Here is a 26912-nt window from a genome sequence, read left to right as displayed (position 1 = left end):
CATGAAGTAGTAAAACTTCTAAACCCCCCCCACACACACACACACACACACCCGCGCACACACACACACACACACCCCCCTCACCCCCCACACGCACACCTACACACCCACCCCACACACCCCCACACACACACACACACACACACACACACGCACACTTCCACCCTTGTATTAAAGGAGTAAACGTCACATCTCAGGTTTTCAGTGAGTTTGTTAAAGAGCGAAGGGCATTCAAAGTCTATGTGGCGCGTGCGACGCGTTGGCCCTTCACGCATCTCCACAGATGCAGTTTGACTGTAAACCAGATGCGCCTGACGCTCAAAACGGTTTTGGTGTGAATGCACCAAAAGTGCACACGTGCCGAACTTGGAGCGTCAGACGCGTTCTGGACGTCAAACACGTCAATACGCGTTTGACGTGAACGCAGTATTCAATCATGCCGCATAACTGACCAGTACAGTACTGCGAGGGAACGCAAAAGTTTTGGAAGGGAACGCAAAAGAAAACAAAATTCCCCATGTCCCCTATGGGGCTCCGTAGTTGAAAACATAGGACATTCTGATGAGATGAGGGCTATTTCTGTGTTTTTGTCATGTATATAAATTGTTTCATTGTTGCGCTAAGCATAACTCTTACGGTTCAACTTCACCGACTGATAGTCAGGACACCGGTTATCTCTTTCGTTTTTTTTTTTTTTTTTGTTAAAACTGAGCCAAATGATTCGAATCTCAGACAGGAGAATTGAATTCCCACCGCTGAGTCGTACTTAGACTCAGAGAAGGAGAGTGGAAGGAAGGGAGGAGAAATGAGAAAAAAGGTGCAGAAAACCGACCAATGAGAAAACGCCCTGTTGGCCCTACAGGCATCCCGTCATGCTGTCGGACTGAGCGCTACGTCAGCAGTGAGACAGAAACATGGCGGTGTCCAACGCTCCAGTGTTCATATTAAGTTTTCTCGCAGCGTCAGTATTTCACCGCAGCCTCGCAAACGTCGCTGCGGAAGGTTCGACTCCGGAGGAGCCTCCTCACCGCCGCTTTGAGTACAAGTACAGCTTCAAAGGACCGCACCTGTCTCAGTCCGACGGCGGCATCCCGTTTTGGATTCACAGTGGAAGTAAGTTTGTATCCAGCTGTCAACATCACAGAACAAGCCGATAAGAAACATATTTCCTTAAGAGCGGATGAGAGCCGAGACTGTCTTGCTTGCGTCGGTTTCCGGTCGGGGTGTTCAAGGCGATGCTGCTTTGCTCAACCTGCATCAGAAAAACAAATGCTTGAATGAATCCTAGCGCACTAGCTTCCTGTCCACAAGTCCGATGAATCGCTGCAAAATGTTTAATATTTGTCAAAGGACCTGGCTGATGCCACAGCGTCTGCAGACAGGAAAAGCTGCTGTCTTCCTTTCCTGTCTGGGAAAATTGCAACACACTGAGTTGTCCAGTTGCTGAAATGATCTGCAGGGGGGTCACACTTCCTTCCCACTAAGCCAGCTCTACTTAAGGGTAAACAAAAAAATAATAAATAAATGAATGCATTATTATCATTTTAGTTTAAAACAGTACACTTACTATTTACATCATAAAGACTACAAGTCAATTTTGTATAAAGCTAGACTTTTAAATTATATTCCCTCATCTGTAACATTTGCAAAGCACAAACTCAACACGTGTCCTGACTCCAAGGGTCAAGTTAGAGTGACAAATGACACAAGCTAGTTTTCAAACAGAACTGCAAGAGATTCACCCTCTAACATGAGGTTGACAGGTCAAAATTCAACTTTTAGATTGAAGCACTTGTAATGCTGATGATGTATGTATTGAAAAAGTTTTTAGATGCGACTTGACTGTAGGTAGAGACTTTGCCGTATCAGTGTCCAAAGATTCAAGGATAGGGGTGATCTACTACATGAAGGGAACCTGGAGATATAGCCAGCATTGCTTGGGATCAGTTGAAGTTTATAAGGAGTTTGTCAAGTTAAAAAAAAAGACAATTACTATAATAAAGAACAGATGGAAATTTGGAGTGTAGAATTGTTTCTATTCATAAAAAAATAAATCTGGGTATCAAAATGTAAATTAGTACAATATTTTCTGAAAACATTGCCTTATGGTTGAGGGTAGATTATGTTTAGAAGGAACACCAATTGTGAGCCTTGTGGTACTCCACTGCTTACAAAGCACGTTATCCACATTTCAGCACTCACTTTCTCTTGTTGTGATTTCAGATGCTATTCCAAGTGCAGACCAGGTGCGGATTACCCCGTCCCTCAGAAGTCAAAGGGGCTCTGTGTGGACAAAAAATAAAGTCCACTTTGAGAACTGGGAGGCTGAGGTGACCTTCAGAGTATCAGGAAGAGGCAGGATGGGAGCGGATGGTTTGGTAAGCAGTTTTAATTCTTTTCAGACAAGGCAGCCGAGTTTATTCCGTGGAAAGATTGTGGTGATTTATTTATTTTAATTTTTTCCAGATGAGAATGCATCTTTTATGATGCAAAGTCCTAAACAATAAGCTTAATTAAGCAGAATTTGATTTAAAAGATCAGTAAGTTACTGGAATTGTAAAAAAAATAAAATAAAATAAATAGTCATCTTAAATCAGACTTCCTGTTCCAGGCAGTGTAAATAAAAATATGGTAAACTTAAACTGGGTTGTCATAACACTTCAGCAACTAAGATATTTTATCAGACACAGAATCAATGTTTCTCCATGAAGTGCTCAGTTTCCAGAACTACAGAAAGCCTGAAGAGAAGAGAGAAGTCATAAACCAGGGCAGAAAAAGATGTAGACTGCATCTCTATGTTTCCCTTTGGAATGCACTAGGAGGATGTTATAATATGATTTTAAGCTGCTGCATTGATAATATATTTTTTTTTCTTGGCTGTCTTTATCTGCAAATGCTGCAGGTGTGTGTATTATGTGTGCTATGGACACTTTCCCTCATCATCGCTCTTTAGCTAAATAAGTTTCTAACAACTTTTGATTCATTAAGTCATCCAAGAATCTCTAGATGTGGGAGGTTCATATATTCATGCCTTTCCAAAGTGCAGTAGCATCATATTTTGTTTATTTTTTCCCTTCTGCGTTCATTTGTTTTCTTACCCAACACGACAGCACGTTTGTGACTCCACCTAGCCTGTTATGTGGTTTAAGCTTGTGATTCTGGTTTTCAAAGGCATGTCCTCCCCAGAGAAACGGAAGAGTCATGGTGTCTAATTATTACACAAAACAACCTGAACAAGTAAATTAGTTCTGACATAGTTCAACTGCACAAATCACTCCTGATAGAGAAGCAAAGACGAACTTCTTTTTCCCAGAAGTATTTTTGAGAAAGAGTATTTTCACTAGCTAGCAGTAGGTTAGAAGGAAATGCTGAGTCATACTCTGCATACTCTATTTTCTCACCGAGAAGGTGAATAAATAGTTTATCCTGTTTCATCCTTTAGATGTCTCTACAGTCTAATTTTGGTCAAGCTGTGTCGATTAATCAAGAGTTGCATTATAAATCACAACTTTATCTTTGTCCCAACATTTATGTTGCAGTGGACTCGAATAAATGTCAACTTTTTAATTACCATGTGTCCAGGCTCACTTATATGGTGGTCGAGTCATTACAGGACAATAAAGTTTTTAATGTAAAATGGAAGACCTCGGCCTGAATCGCCTGTCTCAATAAAACTTTAAGATAAAAATAATGCATTTGATTGTTTTTCCTAGTCATTAGACTGTTATTATCTGAGCTCTATGTTTATGAACTGAGACAAGATTTGGAGAAGTATAGACTTATCCAACAAGTTCCCACAGTTGACAAAGGACTAAATAAAATGCTCCTGTTGTCAATTTGCCTTAAGCAAGATTAAAGATTTAACTTCTTACTTTGTTTTTTCTTCCAGGCTGTGTGGTTCACCAGCGAGCAAGGCCTCGACGGCCCAGTGTACGGTGCTGCTGACACGTGGAATGGAATCGGAATTTTCTTTGACTCGTTTGACAACGATGGAAAGGTTTATGTCATCTTTATATTGCCAATAATAATTCACAATTAAAATGCAAAACTTGAGGATTGTTTTTAGGTGGGATAAAGTTGATCAAATTGTGTCTGTGACAGAAGAGATGTTATTCCTTATAAATATATTCATTAAATTTGGGGCTTTGTCTATTGAAAATTTAAAATTGCTTTGAAAAATAGTTTAAAAAAATATTTATTGTTAGTGAGCAGGTATAGAATATATGTTGTAAATAAGATTACCTACAAACTAAGCCACTTTTGCTCATCAGATCACAAAAGGATTAACATGTTTTCTGTATTTTTTTGCTTCGCAATCCTAGAAAAATAACCCGGCCATACTCGTCGTCGGGAACAATGGCAATCTTGTTTACGACCATCAAAAGTAAGTAAACATTTCTTCCTGCTTCCCTCGGGTGACATCACTAACTCAAATTTCAGCAACTTAAAGAAGATTAGAAAATATGATTATGTTTGCTTGAAAGTAAATAATCCTCTATCTTTTCTAATCTGCCTTGGGCAAGTGAAAGCTTTAAATCACTTTTTCTGTGCCATTCCAGTTTCTCTTGGAGTCAACAGTGTTTACGAAAACATTAATGTTAGTCATTTATCTTGTAAAGTTTGTATTGGATTGTTCCTCATCATAAAAAAAAAAATATTTGTGTAGCATTTCTGTGTTTGGTTTTAAATTGTTTACATTTTGTTTTCATTCAGTGATGGCACCACACAGGCCCTTGGAACGTGTCTGAGAGACTTCCGAAACAAACCGTATCCGATCAGAGCCAAAATAACATATTACAGGAAGACGCTGACGGTAGGAGAAAGAACAGGAATCAAACATTTTAAAGCTGTGAATGTCTGAATTTAAAGACTATTTATTTTCTACCAAATTGCTTGATTTTTTAAATTTTTTTATCTTCCTTCTTAGATTTTGATCAACAATGGATTCACTCCAGACAAAGAGGACTATGAGTTCTGCACAAAGATTGAAAACATGGTTATTCCGACTGAAGGCTTCTTTGGCATCTCAGCCGCCACTGGTGGTTTAGCAGGTAGTACTCTGTTCCCTGAATCCCTGCCCGAAATACCTGTACAATACATGTATTTTTTTTTATTCAAATCATATGCTGTGCTTATATAACCATTTCTTTACTTTTCAGTTAATCACAAATCTTGTTTTCAACAGTTTCTTTGTATTTCTGTACTTTAAATTAAGATTTCAGCTAATTTACAAAAATTATCTATATAATTATTTTATTATTACAGACTACTGTTGCTAAATATGTACTTTATTATAATTGTGATCTTCCTAATTATTTTTTTTACCTCTGTCAGACGACCACGATGTTTTGTCATTCTTGTTATTCAGACTCACTGAACCAGGCCAACAACCGGTAATCCCAGTTCTTTTAATCTTTAACTACTTGTTTTCCAGTTGTCATTTACCACATTACCAATCCCACTGTTTCTTTCTTCCTTTGTTTTGCTTTTCTTTTGCATGTGATTCTCACTGAAGCCCTCTGTTGACTCTGAGATTTCTAAAGAGGAGAAAGACAAGTACCAAGAGGAATTTCAGAACTTTCAGCAAGAGCTTGATAAAAAGAAGGAAGAGTTTCAAAAGGAACACCCAAACGTCCAAGGAGAGCCAAGTTAGTTTTCTATCATCTTTGAAAGTTCTATTTTATATATAAAACCAGAACATGCATAGCGTTCTCAGTGCATGGAGAAAAACTTTAGTGATTCACCTTTGACTCTTGTTGGCCATTTGTGTGCGTTTCAGTCGACGATTTGTACGAAAGTGTGAACGACCGCGAGATTCGTCAGGTGTTTGAGGGCCAGAACCGGATCCATATGGAAATTAAGCAGATCAACCGGCAGCTCGCCATGATTCTGGATGAGCAGCGCAGATATGTTTCAGTTATCACAGACGAGATTTCCAAGAAGGGGACAAGTGCTGGGTCGGGACAGGTGAGCCTACAAGCATCGACGTTTGGATTTACACTGAATACGAACTAAACTTACCCGGGGTTCCACACAGTCTTACCTCGAGTGGTGTTCTGTGTTACTAACTATATATTTGACTGACTTCAATATGTTGAGGTTGGAAAAAGGAAAAAAAGCCCGCTAACTGTAAACTGCTGCGTTTTTCAATTTATTCGCTTAATGATTGCTTTGTTAATTATTGAGAAGGGTCTCAATTATTTTCAAGTGGAAACAAAAAGAGAGAAATTATTTTACTTGTTTTACTGTTTTCTTTTTGAGGGATGCATCACTGATTTCCTATCAGAAACAAACTTCTTAGTTGAATGAAAATAATTGAAAAACTAAATGTGCCAGAGGTATGAATAATTTTGAGCTACACACTAAACACTATGATGTTTAGTCAACTGTTTTGTCAAACATCAACACAAGAGTATTTATCCCCCAGAGAATTAGTCTGTATTTCTCTCTCAGCTTGATTCTGCGAGTCAACAGCTCAGCTCCGTTATCTCCACGCAGCAGGAGCTTCTCAGAAACCTGAACGAACTGAGGTGAGCACCAGCACTACAGTACTCATTCTTAAAAACTGGTTGTTTTTTTGCAACGAACATAAAGATACATCCATGATACCCGAGAAAAACAAGGCAAATCCTGCTGGATAAATCTCCTAAATCATATTTAATCTCAGCATGGCTGTAAAATCACAGGTGCTGGTCAGCCTGATAATCCAGCTGCTGTAACAGCTTCTTTCACAGTCGCCTATCCTTCCTCACCCCCCCGTCTCTACCACCACCTTATGAGTCTGTGCTGCTCTCTCAATGCACATGGCTGCGGATAGAGTGCGGATAGAGAATAATCATCACGCATCTTCCACTTATGTTCATGTCTTTTTTATGTATATTACTCATATTTTATGGAGGAATTCAAAAAGTGTTGGTTTGTTTTTGTAATGAGCAACCCGCTGGATGCAGGATGAATTCCTACCACCTTTGCCTCAGTGACTGTAGTGTACTGTAGTAAAGTGGTGACAGAAATATTAAGTTTTATGTCATCGTATTGTGAGAGATGTTGGCTGTTAAGTTGAATTAAAGCAGCCCAAATGTGGAGCCTTGAGGAACCCCACACATGACCTTTACTTGCTCAGATATACAATTAGTGATTTCCTAATCACTAATCAATGATTAGCAAGTAATATGACTGATTAAATTACATTTGAAAACATTTTTAAAAAACTACCTGGATTAAAATAAAAATATTTACGGCATGATAGATGTAGTAATATTGTAGCTGTAATCTCCTTATTTTTTATTATTGCTTTTTAACCTGAAATGGTTTCCAAGTGAAAATGAGAAAGTATACAGAATTTGATCTTACGATAATACAGCTTAAGACAAAACCATCATGACAAAACCTAAAAATGATGGGATGGTTTCAGTTCTTACAGTAAGTAAAACTGCTTAGGTGTACACATAGTCACTTTAGCTGTTAAGAGCATATGAGCTGTTGATATTAGGATTTTGTTGCAGCAGATTAATCAAATATATGCATATACCTTTTCAATCCCAGTGTTGGACAATGTATGGTTTTGTATTCAGCTTCACAGATTATAAGGAAATTATGTTTTTTCAACTATCTTGGGTTGTTTTATCTTGAAGTTTTAAGCTTTTAATCATTACACCTGAAAAATTTACAGTATTTTTTTTTTTATTTGTTAGCATAATTTTCGCAGTGTTTATAAAAGAGGTAAAGACTTTGACTAGTTTATATTTTTAGTAACATTTTTCATAATTATTCCTTAAAAGTTAAATCAAACTATTTATGCCCAATTTATGTTTTATTTTCCTTTTTAACTTGAGTAAATAATGCAATAAATTCCATCACTGCTGGATAACAAGCTTTCCCATTTTCCATTTGTATAGATGTAGATATTGATATATAGGATAGAAAAAGTACATCTTATTGTAGTGTTTTCTGTTTATTTTTTATTATAATTACATTTTTACATTATATTTTATTTCAGGCGTAACATGAACTATTTTATAAAAGCAACTTTTGGGTTAGTGTATAAAATGTATCCATATTTTTCATGTACCATGAAGATTGACATAGCAATGGCATTTATAAAGTATTAAGCTTTTCTTTGTGAAGAGCAAACCTCGCCAAGTGTTTTTTTTTTTTGTTTATCTCTATGCATGATCTGCATAAAGAATGAATAAAAAAAAAGTACAATTATTATATGATTGATAATTTGCTATAATAAGTTGAATAACTTGCACTTGGCTTGACTCTGATTTATGTCTGTTCTAAATGTGACCTTACATGCTTTTTACATAAATCAGTGTCAAATAGATAAGACAGCAAACATCGAATATTTTCAATCCTTCCATGTATTAGTATTCTTTAGGATAAATAAGTTCAGACACTGGCAAAAGGCTGCAGCTGCCCCCCTCTAATGTGCTAATATGAGCGGCTGATCTGTATTACTTTGTAGATTAAGTTCTCAGTTTATCCTGCTCTGTCATTTAAACACAGTTTGTATATTTAGAGATGAAGTCTGATCACAAAGAGGGCTTTCTGCTCATATATAGGTCAGTCGTAGGAGATGAAGATTATATGCAGGGTTTAATAAATGCTCATTTACTTTCTTAAGTGTGTTTTTTTTTTCCCATTTATGGTGACACAAATTAGATTTTGTTTATATGTCATCCCCGTCTCAAACCTCGGCCATGTGGCTCAGCAAGAAAAGGCCACATCTTAGCACTGTTTTGTCCTTATCAGATTAGTGGTCTTTAAATACATCTGTCATACACAAGCAAAACATGGTTTCCCCTCAAATTGATTTTGTCGCGGCAATCCTCCCCCAGGGCCTTCGTACTTACGCCGCTGGAAATTCTGCTGATTTGTCAGCGCACTTTTTCCTTCGTAATCGCCTTAGACATGTTTTAAGATGATAAGGGAAACTTATTGCTTTCTCCATGTTCATAATCAAGTTTAAGAAACGACAATTTGCCGAGAAATGTGATCCAGGCTTAGACTTTTTTCTAAGAATGCCGTATTCTATTTAAACTTGCTGTTCGGAGGAAATTGAATGTGAAAGTGCAGATTTACAGCCTCTTTTTTAATCAGTAAGGAATTGCAACTGTATGCATTGATAATCATTGTTCTGTGTCCTATCATGGGGGTAAGAATCATATAAAGGCTATCGTTGGCAGAACTAAACGTACAATTTGTCAGTAAACCTTTAGCTTACAGGTGTTTTTTTTTTTTTTTTCCTATTATTATACTCGTTAAAACCAATGTTGAAATTTAAGCATTTCTTTTTATATTTTTGGGTAACTTTGCCTTAAGATGAACATTTATAAGAATCTTTGTCAAAGCAATATTGAAATACTGAGAATTTCCTTGACCAATATTGTTTCATATATTCTTTAACAATTTAGTCAACTTTTTATATAGTCAAAAAAAAAATCACTGTAGGCAAATCCAGTGAATACAATTGATAAAATATTTATTTTTCTTGTTTTGGCCTTAAAAAATCCACATTTCAATTTGATGTCCAGTATCATGGCTGGCCTGTTAAACATTAGAGATAATCCAGATAGTTTCTGCTCTGTTTCTTAACCCTCTTTGCTTGTAATCTGTTGTAAGAACATATTTTATGAGGGGATTAATTTGGCAAAAATGACCTCTTTTATCAGATGGTAATTTTCTGTTTTTGAACTTTGAGAATATGTAAGGAGCAGTGAATGGGGATTAAAGGATTAATTGTAGACCCTTTTTTTATCTGAAATTAAACAAAACCACACAGCATATTCACATCTCACCAAGTGTCCTTTTCTTGGTCTCTTTCAGTCCTTTGGGAGAAACTTAGATGGTTTAACCCAGCAGTTCGGCATCTCTATAACATGTCTGTTGCTTTTTATTTTTCTTCTCTACAGAAGCTCCTTCCATGAGTCTCTGAAGCAGATCGGTTCAGTCCAGCACCAGGGTAATGCCGGCGGAGTGGGGACATACGAGACCATTCAACACTTCAATGACATCAAAGAGAATCTTCACACAGTGAAAAGAGACGTGGAGCACCTGGTGCAGCGCAATGTTCAGGTATTTCTCTAAGCTTTGAAATTCTGAAGCAGCTCTGGATTAAGAAATAGTCTGTTAGGGTTGTGTTTCGTTACATTACTGAGTTTATTTCAGAATATAAATGGCTTGTAATGACAGTTTCACGGTAAATTGATCTTTTTTTTACTTGCAGAATCCAGGAGATAAGGTTGTAAAGTGCCCTGAGCTGCCTCCCATGCCTTCCTGCTTATCCACTGTTCATTTTGCAATATTTGTTGTCATCCAGACGGTCTTATTCTTCTGCTACATCATGTACAAGTGAGTAACTCTGGGATTGATTTGTCAAACATGTCGGTATGACTTTTAAAAACACCCATTTGTTTCTGTCCTCATTGCAGAAGTCAACAAGAAGCAGCAGCCAAGAAGTTCTTTTGATGACGTTGGTTTCTAGAACAAAAGTATGCACGAAGAAATGTCTGGTTTTTTTTGTTTTGTTTTGTTTTTTTTTTTGGTCAAATCATTTTTGGATTGTAAGTTATTGTATGTGGAAACTGATTTTGTTTAGTGAGACTTTGTTTTAATTATTAGAACATTTTTAATTTGATCCGCCAATTGTGTGTGAGTGACGGTGTGAGTCTTTTCACCATGATGCAACATGGTGCTTTCAGTATTTCTGTTCACTCAGAGCTTTAGATTTAGTTTTTTCTGAAATCTGGGGTCTGCCGTGGCCTGACTTCATAAAACTTAACCAACAGTTAAAAAGAAAAAAAAAAGAGAGAAAAGACAACCTGTGTCTAAAAGTGTACATTGTGCGTATTTTTGTATAAAATGCTACAGATTTTCAGTGACCCATACATCAAGGATCCACTTCAGTTTTTCTCTTCTCGTTAACTTTAAAAAAATGTCTGAATCTGCCTGAACAATTTACATAAACCATTAAAAACCTGCCGCTGTCTTTTTTTTTTTTTTTGCTTTTGTCTTTATAAAATGACAATTAGAACACAACTAATCTGCAGTAAATAATGCTCTAATGAGTTCAGTGATACAAGAGAGGTTCAGAAGTTAATCATTTTTATATATATTTCTTTTTCAGAGGTTTTTGTGGGCTCTAGAGTCCCTTATTTGAAAGTAGGCTGACAGAACAAAGGGCGTGGAGAGAGGAGAAGAAAATGTTGCCAGGTCTGGGAATCGAACCCACGATGGCGGCATAGAGGACTAAGGCCTCCAAATGTGGGCTGTGCTAAACCCCATAAGTTAATCTAACAAGTCAGTTGCCTGGGCATTTATTTAGGATGCCTTCACTCAATGGATGAGCCGGATACATTTTGCATAAGAGGTGTTAGGACATGTTAAAGTGTAGTTGCTAAATGTTTGGCTTGAGTAGCCCAGAATAGCAGGATGAGGTGATTGGGTGAAAGGTTTAGGAGCTATAATGTTCCTACAGCATGTCACCTAAAAGTTTAACTTAGTCACTTGTTTCTGAAGATATCTGGAACATATAGCAGTATGTTGTTAGGGTGGTCACTTACATTATTTATCATGATAACCTCCTTGTTATAAGGATTTAGGTTGATTGTTGTCACAATAAATTCCAATTAATGTTTAAAGCCCCGCTAAGCTGTCAGTATTAACGACCACTGATTGTTCTGTGAAAGTTGACAGTAAATTTGAAAATGCAGCACAAAAAAATCACACCTCTTCATACTTTACAAATGAGCATTATTTGTTAGCTAAGATATAACAAATAGTTCTTATCGTCACGTTAAACATTATCACAATGCTACTGCAAAGTACCATGATAAAATCTCTAAGTCCATATCGAACCACCTCTACTGGGTTTCCTTAACCGTCTAACTAGTCGGCCGCTTTACATTTCAACTTGCAGGGAATGTGTTGTTTTCATATAGCAACTCAGGACAGTCATTGATAAAGAAGGCTGTCCGCTCCTCTTCCTCCCTGATAGAGAAATCTGTGCAGTTCCAGCTCACTAAACATAGGTATGACAGGTATGATAGTTCATTTTAATCAGGCAGTCTAATACTGAGCTTTAAAAAAAATGCTTCGATTGGATCCTTTTCTGATTACTGCAGGGTTTCTAGGCAGACTGAAAAAGAATGATTAGCTTTAGAATTTTTATTCAAGTATTTTCATGATGAATTGGAAAACGCTTCAGGTGACGATCATATTGTTTTAAGGCAGGTCAGCATGAAGTCGTATGACTGCCTGTCCGGTCAGACAAACTCTTTGTCCTTTTTGTCTCACAGTTTGCAGGCATCTCCTCAGCAGTAGGCCATACAGCTTTTATTCCCTAACAAGTCATGTTCCATACGTCATCAATAATCACATTATCGTAATTTTTTTCTAAAACCCTAATAAAACCACTGACTCTGAGTATGAACCTACAAAGTGAAGTTCTTTGTCTGGAGCAAAAAGCGCTGCTGTGTACTTGGATGCAGCTAGAAAGAAAAAAAGTTGGCATATCGCGACGTTTTAGTGGAAATTAAATGAGAAGGTATTAGGTTGAGCAGGAGACGAGCTCACACTCCTACTTGATAATCACAACATTATCTTCATCTGAATCCCGCTGTGCCATTGTGTTCTTGAAATTATGCTTGGAAAAAAAAAGTTTAATGCCAGAGGAGAGATGATTGTTGCCCTACTTGTAGTTTGTGTTTGTAAAAAGAGCTACGAAAGACCATGATGGAATGACTCCTCCCTATTTCACACCTTTAGCCAGTCACATTCCTATTCAACAATAGCAGTGCATGAAGGATGGCTTCATTGGGATAAACAAGAATACAGTATAATCCTGGCCCTCCCTCCCCTCTGCTTGATCTCAGCAGTGTAAGCTGCAGATGGGCTGATCTGAACTTCTCTAATATGATTAAGCAGCAGTAGGTGGAAGTACACAGCCTCTGTTTTGGTTGAAAGAGCCTGTCCATGGAGCCTTAAGGCCTTCTGTGTGTTTTGGTAAAAGTTTTTTTTTCTAAAAAGTGCTTCAAACCTTAAAAATAAATTTTTGAAAAACATCCATAAAGGTCTCCATGAGTTAAAAATAGATTTAAAAAAGCAGGCCATCTGCCTCTTAGTATAGTGAAGCAGAAGAGATTAAATCCAGATTACGGCAGGCTGTGTGTGTGTTTGCATGCGCATGTATGTGTCTGTTGCTTGTCATCAGTGTGTCCTTGACTCTGTAGGCAAGCAGGAGGTTAGCCAGGGAGCTACCACTGGATTGGAAACCTACAGGAAGCGAAAGCGAAGCACCAGGAGAACCGTTCACTTTTTCAGTCCACGAAAACATCCCCCTCCTTGGAGAGTAAACACTGGGAAGAACTCGTGATGGCTTTTTTGATCAAGAGCATGATTGGGAACCCCCTGTCAGGAATAGGTCTTGGTGGTGGAGGCGACAAAGAGGAGGAGGCCACTCCGTCAGATCCTGCAAAAGCAGCTGGGATGACGCGCGAGGAGTATGAAGAGTACCAAAAACAGTTGGTAGAGGAGAAGTAAGTATGGAGCAAGCTACACTTTGAGCAGTTGCCACTGGCCTGTGGAGAACAAAATGGCTGCAGAGAATAAAATCTGACCTTGACGTATTACCTTCTATATTGTGTTATATTCAGTGTTTATGCCTTTCCCTTACTGTCAAAGTCCACATCTTTTAGTAACACACACGCACACACACACACACAAAAAGCATAATAAAATAGCTTTTATGTTTTTGAACAATTGAAAAGATGAGTTTTTGAAAGAGGCATTTATTTCTGAAGGTCACAAAAGAAACTGACCAATACTTTTTTTTTTATATATATTTTGTTTGTGGGTCTATTGGTTCTTGAAAGATAATATTAAATTATAGCATTCACACACACACACACGTGCACACACCCCCCCACACACACACAAACACACACACGCACACACACACACACACACACACACACAAACACACACACGCACACACACACGCACACACACACACACACCCCACACACACACACACACACACACACACACACACACACACACACACACACACACACACACACAAAAATCATAAACATTTAAAGTAAAATATGAATGAGAACTATCTTTTAAAACAGTCGGAGTAAAAATGGTTTTAAATTACATCTGACTTGGAAAGATGAGGCGTTTGAAAACCACTCCTGTTTGGATGTTTTGACTAAATTCTAGGTAAGCCTGGATGGGTAATCTCTTTAAATGTCTGAGGCAAAGTGCACTAGGAGCTTTGTTGAATATGCAGGAATATATTCAGGGTTTCAGATACTTGAATCAAACATTTGTTTTACTGAAGGAAATTGAATGATTAAAAAAAATTTAATAAATCTGAATCAAAAATAATCAAAACAAGTCTCCACAACAGCAAGACAATTATTTAAATGTTTTGTTCTGCAGATGTGCAATTATTTTACTTCACCATAACTCAAATTAAAAAGTTCATAGAAACCCTCCCTATATTTTTTTTTCTTTATAGGAAACCAAGAAATAAGGTGAAGAATATGAAGTATCTAAGCAATGCTGCTGAGATACTTCATATTCTCTCTCTGGCCTTTGAATCTATAAGGTTTTCATAAATTTCCAGCACTAACATTTCCTCCATATGTTTAACAGGTTAATCGCAAACTTTTATGCAAGTCAATGAAAAAAACTTGTCGATGTTCGGGATACATTAACTAATTTGTGACGTGTTTTTGTGACCAAGAGTAAACAGACTGGAGATTGTTTTCTTTTTTCTTTATTTGTTCAGGATGGAAAGGGATGCAGATTTCTTACACAAAAAGGCAGAGCGGGCAACGCTGAGAGTGTGTCTCAGGGACAAATACAGACTGCCAAAGGTAAACACGTTTTTATCTTTACACGTTGAATAATTTAGTTGTCTTGATGCAGGAAACTTACCATAATTCCATAGTGATTGAATGGTAAATTTTCATGATTTAATTTTGGTATTTTCCCACTTATTTAAAGGAAGGCGTTGGTATTCATTGGGAATAGCATCATTAATTGAAGGACTCTGTTTGATCCATTTTAATTTAGAAGTCATGTTTTTTTTTTTCAAAATTTCTTGTTTGAAATATTCACAGGATGGTAAAAATATTCAAAATTTCAAATGTGAAACAAGTCCAAAAACCCAAAATGGCTTCCATACATTTACAGTCATAATTGCAGCAACACAGTGTTTGGTGTTTTTATGACTTTCGGCGATAATAATATCTCACACTTGCAACTTCATTTCATGAACATGTTGCTAAAATGTTGTAAATTGCAAATACAAAGGAATACATCATTACTGTACTGCTAACAGACACAAACCTGGTCACTGATCATTACAAATGGGGACTCCAATAATTTTTAAAACTGACAACTAAAACTAGGTTAAGCTCGGTTTCATGTCGCTCCCAGATCCAAGTCAAACTTTGGAGATAAGCAGAACAAACCACGCATTGTCACTACACTTTTTTTATCAGACGTTTTCAGTACCGATTTTTCATTTGGAAAATAATGCTGCTGGTGAAAAATGTATCCTGAGTATTTCCAAAGTTAGCCCAAGTACCCTCATGAGTGGTTTCAGAACTACGGTGCTACATTTTCACACCCTTATCAAACCTAAAGAGAATATTTATATCCTTTAAGATGCAATTTAACCACATGGCCAACAAGACAAAACATCAGGTGTAATACTAACCTTGAAAAAATACCTTACGCACTATCAGTCATTATTATTCAAATGGAAGAAACAGCAGGTTAGTATAAAAGTGAAAAGCAAAAAAGTCACAGCAGGAGAAAAATCAATCAGCAATATTATAAAAACTACAAACAGCTTCTAATTACTGTGAACATTGCAATTTCACAACAAAAACAGGAGGAGGCTGCATCTGACAGCCTTTTTAAACAAAATGCAAAAAAAAAAAAAAGAAAAGAAAGAAAACAATATCTACTAATTCAGCTCGCTCTTTGGTCGAGTTTTAGCTGAGGTCATCTCTGTGTGACAGCCGCACTTGGCTGCTGCAGTCTGTTCAGGAGGAGATTACTAAGAAAGGCTTGTTGCACCTTTAGTCTCAGAAAGCCAAAAGCCACAGAGCAGGTGTTCCAAGCCTATTAGGGCGAACCCCGGCACAGGGATCTGGCTCCAGCAAACTGCAACATTTACTTTAGTGGATCTAAACTGGGCAATTGGTGGATTTCAGAGGAGCCTTGACAGACAAGACAAACTGATGGAGGGAGCCAAAAAGGTATGTAGAGACGTCATTGAAACCGTTCATTCCAGAAGTTTTTCTCAGTAAATGACTGAGAAGTTGCTTCAGAACCAGTGTTGTGATGACAGTGAATCTGCAAGCGACTTCAGCTGCTCTAACAGCCTTCAGCTAATGGCACATCAATGTCTGGTTTCCTTTTTCAGCCACTTGGTGAATTTTATTTAATTGCTTCATTTTTAAAGACATTAGCTAAACATCAATGACTTGAAAGCAAACAAATAATAACATTTGAACAATAGCATGCTTTTGTTCTCATTACATTTTGTTTATATCACATGGAAGGCCAGAAAAGTATCAAGTCTGAACATTAGCTGTTTACTTGTTGTTTCTTATTTGTTTTTTTTTTTCAAAAAAAGAAACTTGAGTTTGCTGTTTGAGTTAATAAGATTTGTGTAATAGAATGCTATTCATAAAATTTGTTCAAACTTAAGTGTAGTTTCTAAAGAGAAACAGGAAGTTGGAAGCAGACAGTCACACAACATTACAGAGATTATCTTTAGACTGTACCTGGGAAGAAAGGCTAAATCAGGTCTGAGATAATCCCACAGATTGAACTTTAAAGTAATCACAGGGCAGAGCCTATTCACATTGCCTATGAGGCTTATGATTTAATAATAAGGATGAGAAAACTTAAAAGTCAGAAACCCGAGGAAAACACAAAATATCCTCAGATATTCACATTAGGTTGTTTTTATTATTGCTTGCTTCTAAATTATCCATTCAATGTATTTGATTTTACTGTACAACAGTTTTTTTCTTTAGTTTTTACCTAAAAAGCCAAACACAAATGTTTATTTTTCCAATAAGTTCATAATTATGCAGCAATTTGTAAATGTAACCCAAGTTGTTTACAGGACAAAGACAAAATTCTGCTAAAATCAGTCAAATATCAAACGAATCAAACAATGTACCAATCATTATTAGATTGAATCCTGAATCATTATTCATCAGTCCTGATGTTGTTAGGACTGATGAAAATACAATTGTATTTCCTTATTACAGATACAGTTGTATTTGCAATAAGGAAACGCAATGGACAGGTACAGAAAATATAAAAATATAAATATTATGTTTACTCATAACACAAATGTATAAAAACAAAACCTAAAACTTAACATTTTTGATTGAAAAAAATCTGAATATAATTGTAATGATACTAACAAACATGCAATGAGTCAAACAAAAGAACGGATAAAAGTAAGGAGAAAGTGCCAAGTGAAGTTCAACCAAATGTCAAGCTAGAAAGAAAAAAAAAACCATGAATTCGTCTCTGTATCTCGACGTCTGAATCTCAGCTCATTGGTCCCTGACCACATTCTCCTACCTAACGTTGACATCTGCAGAGCGAGCAGGATGAGAACATGATAGAGATGGCCGGGGACGATGTGGACGTGCCCGAGGAGCTGCTCAAGATGGTGGACGAGGACGCCACGGAGGAGGAGGGCAAGGACTCCCTGATGGGCCAGTTTCAAAACCTGCAGAACATGGACATGGACCAGCTGAAGGAAAAGGCCTCGGCCACGGTGACCGAGCTGAAGAGCAAAGCAGAGGAGAAGTGCTCTGTCATGTGAACAACCCAGGGTGGCAAAAGCAAATGGTGGAAAGGCAGGGATTGTCAAGATAAAAATTTAACATATTGCTTGGAATAAACCAAGTTGTGAGTCTGAGGATCTATACATTTGTTGAGAATAAGCCCTCTCTCATGTAATGTCACATTATTTGATTCAAATTATAACAAGAAATTATATTAAAACCATCAGAAAATCTGCTATAAAGTTTTCCTTTCAGTTTTTTTCTTCTTTTTTTTTTTTGCACAAAAATTTGCAGTTCATTATAATGTATCAATGGTGCCCAATCCTTCCACTCTTACTGTTCAGTGTCGTCATGAAATGAGACAGGTTAGTCTCTATGAATGCGTGCGTGTGCATGTGTGTGTGTGTGAGTGTGTGTTTTTTTCATTAAAAAGAAAGTCCAGGTAATCCAAGATGTGCTGGTAGAAAACCAATCCTTCCTGAGTTATGCAACTTTCCTCTCAGTTTCATTCTTTTTTTTTCTTTCTTTTATTTTTGTTTCTGCTGTATAAATGTTTGTTCTATTTAGTCACCACCTTTGGTGTTGCACGAAAACATGTGATTTTCAGCCGCTGCAATAATTTCAGCTGGATTAAGTCTTTGCAGAAACATTTGCAAATTTGCACAAACTTATTGTATAAATACATAAATCATAAAGGTGGCAGATGTTTGTTTTTGAAACGCTTGAATGTACGTGATTGTGAGAAGACCAATTTGTTGTTCAAATAAAAATGCATATTAAACACAAGCAATGAGTCAGTAGTGGACTTAATAATAGTAATAATAATTGTATTTTCCTTTCACTTTTAATTATTAGCCCAGTTTGAATATGGGATTGTAACAGAAAACCAAATGCACTAGAGAGGAGTTAGCATCTTGCATGCCTGGGAAAACAGTGTTAACTACTTAATTTATTTAATTGTTCTTGCCATTAAAACCCAATAAGTCCAATTAATTATGGGAAAAGTGTGGACACTTACATTCACTGATGAGGTATATTTTCCATTCTTTGAATTTAAATCCTTAACAGTTTTCATGACGATTACCCGCCAACTTCAGTCACACAGCCAGAAAACATGTAACCTTGGGCAGCTGCAATTAATCTCATTTACACAAATCAGGGATAACAGAGTGAAAAATAAATAGGTATTAATTTAATTGGGCATTATCTAAACAGTTAGGAAAGATTAGGCTGAGGAGGATCCGGGCGAGGCTCAGGGGGGCTGGTTAATGGGAAACTGCGTCGTTCCGAGTTTTACAAGAAGCCAAGTTTTAACGGCTGTGGATTTGTAAAGACTTGAGATTACATCTAATAGGATCAGCGCTCCCAAGGTTGTTGGCCTGAGCCATCTTTCCCTCACTGAGTCCATCTTTTTCCCAGTGATGTTTTTCTTTCTTTCTTTCTTTGTTTCTGCACAATGTAGCGATGCGATGTTGAAAGCAATTTAAGGACACCGTAAAATTATAATGGACAAAATGTTGCAGACTGCGAGGCAGTCGAATGATTTACATCATTCTTGAATTACTGATGTGTCTTCATTGACTATCAGAGTCAGAAAAGTTCAAGTCTAAAATAATTATTTAAAGATTTTCCAAATGTTGTAAACAATCAGATAAATGGCAAGACGAGACCAAAACTCTTCACAACAAAAAATCATCATCAACATACTGATGTTGATGACAGTAATTATCGAAATGCTAATAAAGCTTGAAAAAAATCTACATAAAACTTATTATCAAAAAATGGGTCCTCATTTTGGACAACAGACTTTTGAAGAAGTTTGCAAAGCAGCTGGCTGGCATCCGGTCTTTTATCTTCACAAAGTCTCTCATACTTCCCTGAGTGCCCAGGTTCTGGAAAGATCCAGTGATTGCACCTGTGATCCAAAGATAATAAATGCTTTTCATCCTACATCTCATTCTGAAGTTTTTGAGAACATTGCAAAACCGGAGATCTTTAGAGCAACTCAGAGCAGCCCAGACCCTTTACAGTTCATTTATAAAGCAAGTTGGGGCTGTGTAAACTCCTACTTCATCTAGTTTTATATCACTTCATTTTCCTGTTTTCATTGACTTTCACTCAATTTTTACCTGAGTTCCCCCCATATTCTAGCTGCTAATCTTGTGAACAGGCGCCACGTCAACCAGGATTCAGTTTGCGGCTAGTTGAGTTTTTATCAAACAAATCTTAGAGCGTTAATGATGGGTCTCAAGCCTGTATTCTTTCATCAACTTTATGTATGTAATAATCTAAGGAGTCTCCATGAGAGTATTATCTCTCATACTTGCAGACATACGTTAATAAAGCAAAATCCAAAACTTAAAATTGTTCATTTGTCCACGTTATTGTCAGACTCATCAATAATTTGACTTTGTAAGCCCAACAAAAACTCTTGTGTCCTGGTTGAATCATGAATTGTTTATTTTATTTCAGTCCATTTTATTATTTATTTTTTCGTTTTTGCATTTGATTTCTCCAGACTGGAAATAAATAATTTCACACAGTTTATTATTTTCAGCTTTGTGGTTTTTGAAGCCTCTTTTTGAAATTAGCAGCAGCCCAGCTTTGCTTTTCAGTTTAAATTCTCCAATAAGATGGTAAACGTGTTTTGAAATGGATTTACTATTGTGCTGTATGCGAGTCACTAGGCAGACATTAATAAAATAAGAGCTTTTCTTTTTTTTTTTTTTTTTGCTTCATGAACTGACTTAGTTATAGACCTACTACCTTACGCTCTGGTCTAAGTTAAGACATTATTTAGTATCCTGCTATTCTTCATGGCCCCCTCTCTGTTGGGCCAACACAGGTCAACGTCTTTAATTAGGAACAACAAAATAGTTTCAGGGGTTTTAACTCTTTTGAGTAAAATAACTAATCCCTTAAGAAGGATTACCACATTGCTGTCAATGTTTGTTTGTTAAGTGGCTATAAGCTCAAATTGTTGTTTGCACATTAGTCACACTATTGAAAATTAGTCAATTTTTTTTCAATCTTTTGTTAGATAAACTGTTAATTATTTTATTTCATTTATTTATTTTTTTTTTTCAATTAGCTTACGACAGTTTGAGATCCGAATGTGAGAAAACTAGTTATTTCTCTGATCAGCAAACCAATTCATTGGACAAACTCATTTTTTTGGTGACAATATCTTGAAGATGTGATTAAATATTAAGCTGTCATCTTGCAATCCGTGATCTCACCAGAGATCTTATCGTAATTATGATTTTGTTGTACCTTAATCTGTGGGCTTAATCTTTCCCTCCACGTGCTGACATGAACATGACATCTGGAGAAGAGGAAAGATGGTTTTAAGATTTATGTAAGTAGGTTTAGAGGCATGCTGATGCTCTTGGGATGTGATGGGGACGGGGTGGAGTTCTGCTGGGTGAAGGCTGGTGGCTGCATGTTACCCCCTAAAATCCAGCAGGACGTCCCCTCTGTGACGTGACGTGGGAGGGGATGTCCCGCACAAGCACCACTTTAAAAACCATCAGCAAAGATGCTCCAGAACAACAGAGAGAACTATTTTTCCAAAATAAGACTTGAGAAGAGAGGGAAAAGTTTTGGTAGAAACAAACAAACAAAAAAAAAAAGTAGGAATTTGTGAATCCTGACATTTCTTACGGCCTTGAAGCGACCAATGTGGCTGCTCGGATCTACATCCCAAATGATGACGATGGTGGACGAGCGCGTCTCTCCCTCCGCACGTTCCATGCAGAGCCCGGGAACCAACCCGTCCACCGTCCACAGCATCGAGGCCATCCTGGGCTTCAAGGACGACACCATCTTCCACCAGCCAGCCTCTTACACCGGGACACAGAGAGACCCGGAGCGCGGCGGGAACGTTCCTGTGACCCAGAGGAAGAAAAGTCATTACACTGACAGTTGTGACAGTGAGTAGATTTAATTTTTGGGTCTTTTTGCTTCATTTCTGACAATAATATTTGAAGGATATATTGGATTATTACTTTCTTTAAGTAATACTTTTTTTTTTAAAAAAAACTTAAAAAACACCACTTTTGTTTCCTCGGTAAAGTCACAAGTGGGGTCAAATAATGTAGAAGGTGTTGCTTCATAAAAAGCTAAAGAAAGTTTTAGCAAACAAACAAAACAAAAAAAGCAATAACTCAAAAAGGAAAAAAAAGTATTGGTTTGTCCTTAAAACTTTTCAAAGGAAAACAGTAATTTCGCTTTTTTTTCCTTTGAGTCACTGAACGCCTCCTTCCCCTCCGGAGCAGGTGTGTGCACCGCGGAAGCTTCCGCAGGTCCCGACGCCGGACAGAGACGGGAAGCTGTCCGACGACGAGAACCAGAAAAAGAAGCACCGCCGGAACCGAACCACCTTCACCACCTTCCAGCTCCACGAACTGGAGCGGGCCTTCGAGAAGTCCCATTACCCGGACGTGTACAGCAGAGAGGAGCTGGCCCTAAAGGTCAACCTGCCGGAGGTCCGCGTGCAGGTGCGACACGGCCTCCAAAATAATACCACGAGCTTTTTCCTGTCATAGACAAGTCGCTTCATTAATAATAATAATAATAATAATAATAATAATAATAATAATAATAATAATAATAATAATAATAATTTACCTATGAATATTTTTCTGATGTTAAATACACGAACATAGAAAAAGTCACATCAAAAGCTGCAGGCTGCTTAAAGTTTATTTTTCCACCTTAAACCAGTCTTGCACAAATTTTCTTTATAAGACACATTTTAAAATCTATTTAAAAATCCAAAAGCAGGGAGATACAATTTTTGCAAGGGAGTAAAAGTAAAATATATCTCATTAATAGAATAAATACCCCCAATAAAAGTCCCTGCCCCAAGTATTATGTGCCTAATGGGGTTTAAGCTGAGATTAAAAATGATGGATGTTCTGAACTCATTCTAGTTTTGAGTCTGTAAAGTCCAGAGCTTCCCTTCATATATAAAACACGAAAATGATTCGCCTGAAGTGGCATGTTGCCCCGATTTTGTGTGTTGTAAATTCTAAAACTAGAGAAATAAATACAAGTAAATATGCAAAGAAATAACTTTCTAACTGTTCACAATGGACTGTGCAAAGTTTCTTTTAGGAACTTCTATTGTAGGACGACAGAAGTATTGCTTCTAATAATAATAATAAAGCAATACAATTAGAGTTTTTAAATCTGTTAACTAAGCAATTATAATATGTCTGTATATTTTATTTTCTGACATACAAGGGCTGTGAAATAAATGTTAAAGATACATTTTACTTTGTTGTTACAAAGTTGTTTTTGTTGTTTTTTTTACCATCCTCACCTCTTTCTAGGTGTGGTTTCAAAACCGACGAGCCAAGTGGCGTCGTCAGGAGAAGCTGGAGGTGAGCGCCATCAAGCTGCAGGACACCCCTTCACCGTCTCTTCTGTCTTTTGGCCGACCCACCACCGGCTCCCTGGGCTCCGGGCTGCCGCTGGAGCCCTGGCTCTCCACCCCTATCACATCTTCGGCCCCTCTGCAGTCGCTGCCGGGCTTCATCAGCGGCTCACAGACCCTGCCAGGGGCCTACTCTCCCTCTCCTCCCCCATCCATGCCTCCTTCTTTGCCAGCATCTATTTCAGCTCCCCAGGCCTGGGACACGGTCCTCACCTTTCCCACATCAGTTCTATGTGCTCCCTGCCACCCACATACCAGTGCTCAGCCAACCCAAGGAACTCCAGTATAGCCTCACTGAGGATGAAAGCCAAGGAGCACATTCAGTCTATTGGGAAGACGTGGTGATGCCAAACGAAAGGTTAGGATGGACATGCACATCCAGAAGACAGTGATTTGAAAAGAGTTTATCTTTCTGCAGATCGGATTGTAAAATTCTGGACGTCCCAATCCCAAGAAAAAAAACAAAACAAAAAAAAAAACTGTCAAAATCCTGACAGGCAGGACATCAGTTCCTCAGTTCCTGAAACATTGTAAAGAAAAAATTTAAAAGTTCAGTAACTTTAAACTATAAATACAGTTATTTGGACGTACGCTCTATATAATTTTTTTATGTTGGAAAATTGATTCAATTGTGATTTTCTGTTTTATTTTAATCTTTTCTCATTATGGCAAAGAGTTTTGTTATCAGTAAAACAAACTTGTAATGGAAACCCATTTGTATCCTTTCATTATTTTGATGGCAACACAACCACACTTTATGTTGCTGATCATTCACAGTCTTTTTGATTGTTTGAACAAATGGAATTTATTTTTTTTGTCCAACTCAATAATTAAATTATAATAATAAAAAAAAACAGTTTCCAAATGCAAGAATTTTTTTACCAATTTTAGAGCTTTTAGAGAATTAATTCTTATGTGATTCTAAAAATAATAATAAAAAAGTTTTATATTAGGACCTTCTCAAGAGAAAAGCGCAAAAAGAAGAAAATAGGTAATGACTAAGTTATGGAAAGGGACAGTTACAAAGAATGACAAACAGCACCGATCAGAAAATTGGACATGTTAATTCTAGTGCCCTCTAGCGGTGGATATATTTTCTTGTTATTTGATTTTTTAAGAAAAAGACAGTTATTGAAGGGAGTGAGTTTAAGTTCCCCAGTGTTTATGTTTATAATTTTATTATTAAATTACCTACTAATTTAATATATGGAAATCTATACAATCTATTTTAATTATACATTTTAAATACACGCTGGTGTCTGAATCAAAGTGGCTTAAACCTCTGAACTTCCCCCGTATGACTCAGAAAATCAGTCCGCAGGTCATCTTCTTTCCTCCCCATAACTCCAACAAACTGTATCCGTCTCTCTCCTGGGATTAGACTCCTAATAGGGGTGAAAGTGGCTCACTCCTCAGTTGTTCACCAATCATCCGTGACAAATGACTAAAGAGAAGGAGGAAGAGGAAAAAAACGTGTTTGTGGCTCTAAGAGGACAATTTGTTTTGTCAAACTGTCGCAATTAGCGCTTCCTGTTGTCTGCTTGCATCCCCTGCGAGCGAAAAATAATACTGATGGACATCTATTCATCTCCTCCGAGAGAAAAACAATTGGTGTTTATTTATTTGTTTGTTTGTTGATTTTTGTGCCCCCCCTCTCTAATTTGAAGACTCGTCACCCAACAACACAACCATCTTATTGCTTCTTTACACTTTTAATTAGTGATATTGGCGTTTTGTGCAACTGGAAAGTTACTGAAACACGAGATGTTCATAAAAATGAACTTGCGCACCACCTAGTGGTAAAAATGGGTTACTGCGCAAGTGGTGGGACCATGGTGTGCAGGTTTCACAGACTTATGAATATTGAAGATTTTCTTTGTTCATCTATCGTTTATAGTTGAAATACGATGGAATAGTGTGATGCTGAAATAAATTCTTCCCAACAGCATTTTGGATGTAATAAATCTTCTGTGGGAAAAGCAGAGCAAATCAAAACAAACAAAAGACTAAAGTTAATTCTTCCCCCAAAGTATGCATTTCTTAAATTTTTGAGTAAAAGTTATTGTCATCGTAGCATGTAACTCAGTTCAGATTCCTGGTTTCTATAACACAACCTTGTCAGTCAGTCAGCAGTTGAAACCTTTTATTTTGTGCAAGTAAAAATGCTAATTCACCAAAAACACCATCGTTTTTGTGTGCCTACAGCACAGAGCTTATACATTGTAAATATGTGATTACAGAGCAGGTTGAGTAGACCTCAGCAGCTGGGTTTGCCACTGGGCTTGTCTTGCCTTCAGGAGGATTCGCTGTCTCGCTGCTTCAAAGTCAGAATCAGGAGGTCTAACACCTACAAAACAATAATTAAGCAAGAAACGCATAAGCATATTGAAGGTCAGAGATTGCAAGCGTTTTTGACCTCTACAAGCTGACCTCTCGGAGATGCTTTCCTCTGTTGTCTCTCCTGTTGCTGTGGAGCAGCTTCCGCAGCACTGTTTGCTCTTGGCTCTCTGCTGACATTTCCTTCACAGTTTGGTCCTGATCAAAGATCTCGTCCGACTGCGAAAGCGTGAGGTAGTCGAGATGTTCCTGCTGCCGTGCAGGCAGACTGGTAATGCTCTTCTTTCCCATTAAATGACCTGTTGAAAATCACCATCATCATTTATTATTATTATTATTATTATATTATTATTATTATTATTATTATTATTATTATTATTATTATTATTATTTGAATTTAGTTACTCTTCATCCAATTGCAATGACTTGAAAATTGCAAAAGATAATTTGAAGCAACATCAGCTTTTTAATTTCCCATAACACCGACAGACACAACATGTGTTTTTCTTCATGCGAGCGTTTCACTTTAATGTAGAAGTTCAATGACAGAAAAAACAAAGCATTTTGAAAGTTTTAGTAAATTAAATATGATCAAAGATGAAACTTTTTATTTATTAGTTATTATTGTTATTATTATTTATTATTATTATTATTATTATTATTATTATATTATTATTATTATTTATTATATATTATTATTATTATTTATTAAATAAATATTTCTGATTAAAAACGAAGGTTTTCTTACCTACAGCCCAGTGATTGCCCCTTGGATACATTTTCCCAACAACTGACGCAGCAGGTCTCTCAGCGCAGCGCAGCAGACAAGGCGCTGCCGCCAGGATGATGAAAACCGGCCAGAGCGCTCTGCAGGACCACGAGTAACAAAGGCGCCCCGCACACATGATAGGAGGAAAGGGTCAGCTCTACGCGATGTATACTAATCCTTACGTTGCATTGACTTAACTCGGTCTAACTTTAAACGATCGACACCATAATCGCTTTTCTCTTTTATTATTATTATTTTTTGTTCTCTTTTTTCTGCTAGTTGCACCGGTGAACAAAAAACCAAGACGTCCCGCTGCACCGACTTGCAGAAGTTCCTCTTTCGGTGCCTTTGATCGGAATAAGCGCTGACGAAAGAAAGTTAAATGCCCCTCCTGAAACAGCTGTGCGTCAGCGGGTGGTTAGCAGAAGTGGTGCAGTTGGGGGATAATTTATAGTTGCCAATTACAGATCGCAGATGTTTATCTGCACCTTTTTAATTCATGTATCAGGTGTGAACGTCATCG

The 26912-nt window shown here is 37.3% G+C and overlaps 4 protein-coding genes across 4 annotated transcripts; 3 read left to right on the top strand and 1 right to left on the bottom strand.

Moving 5' to 3' along the window:
- The first annotated feature begins 817 nt into the window (after nt 1–817).
- lman1 (lectin, mannose-binding, 1) lies at nt 818–10983 on the top strand. Its single transcript, XM_055052289.1, has 13 exons — nt 818–1113; nt 2224–2378; nt 3890–3997; nt 4323–4384; nt 4714–4813; nt 4928–5051; nt 5335–5393; nt 5516–5648; nt 5780–5967; nt 6454–6530; nt 9918–10080; nt 10232–10356; nt 10437–10983. The coding sequence occupies exons 1-13, from the start codon at nt 915–917 to the stop codon at nt 10471–10473; spliced, it is 1530 nt and encodes a 509-aa protein (XP_054908264.1). The 5' UTR covers nt 818–914; the 3' UTR covers nt 10474–10983.
- Nucleotides 10984–13182: 2199 nt separating this feature from the next.
- On the top strand, nt 13183–18629 carry cplx4a (complexin 4a). The gene is made up of 3 exons (XM_055052291.1): nt 13183–13541; nt 14804–14891; nt 17654–18629. Exons 1-3 carry the CDS (start codon nt 13378–13380, stop codon nt 17879–17881), a joined length of 480 nt encoding a protein of 159 aa, XP_054908266.1. The 5' UTR covers nt 13183–13377; the 3' UTR covers nt 17882–18629.
- A 2629-nt stretch (nt 18630–21258) lies between these two features.
- Nucleotides 21259–24091, top strand: LOC129374087 (retinal homeobox protein Rx3-like). The gene is given in 5 exon segments (XM_055052290.1): nt 21259–21775; nt 22121–22154; nt 22156–22342; nt 23180–23459; nt 23462–24091. Coding segments are annotated over 5 exon segments (921 nt in total). The 5' UTR covers nt 21259–21522; the 3' UTR covers nt 23629–24091.
- A 1349-nt stretch (nt 24092–25440) lies between these two features.
- grp (gastrin-releasing peptide) lies at nt 25441–26563 on the bottom strand. The gene is made up of 3 exons (XM_055052292.1): nt 26369–26563; nt 25714–25919; nt 25441–25630 (listed from the first exon to the last, which is right to left on the bottom strand). Exons 1-3 carry the CDS (start codon nt 26523–26525, stop codon nt 25577–25579), a joined length of 417 nt encoding a protein of 138 aa, XP_054908267.1. The 5' UTR covers nt 26526–26563; the 3' UTR covers nt 25441–25576.
- Between the last annotated feature and the right edge of the window lie 349 nt (nt 26564–26912).

This window comes from Poeciliopsis prolifica, unplaced genomic scaffold, assembly GCF_027474105.1.
Source record: "Poeciliopsis prolifica strain line A6 unplaced genomic scaffold, Auburn_PproV2 SCAFFOLD035, whole genome shotgun sequence".
Taxonomy (NCBI): domain Eukaryota; kingdom Metazoa; phylum Chordata; class Actinopteri; order Cyprinodontiformes; family Poeciliidae; genus Poeciliopsis; species Poeciliopsis prolifica.
Note: the sequence above shows the minus strand (reverse complement) of the source record. Positions and strands in the feature narration are given on the sequence as shown.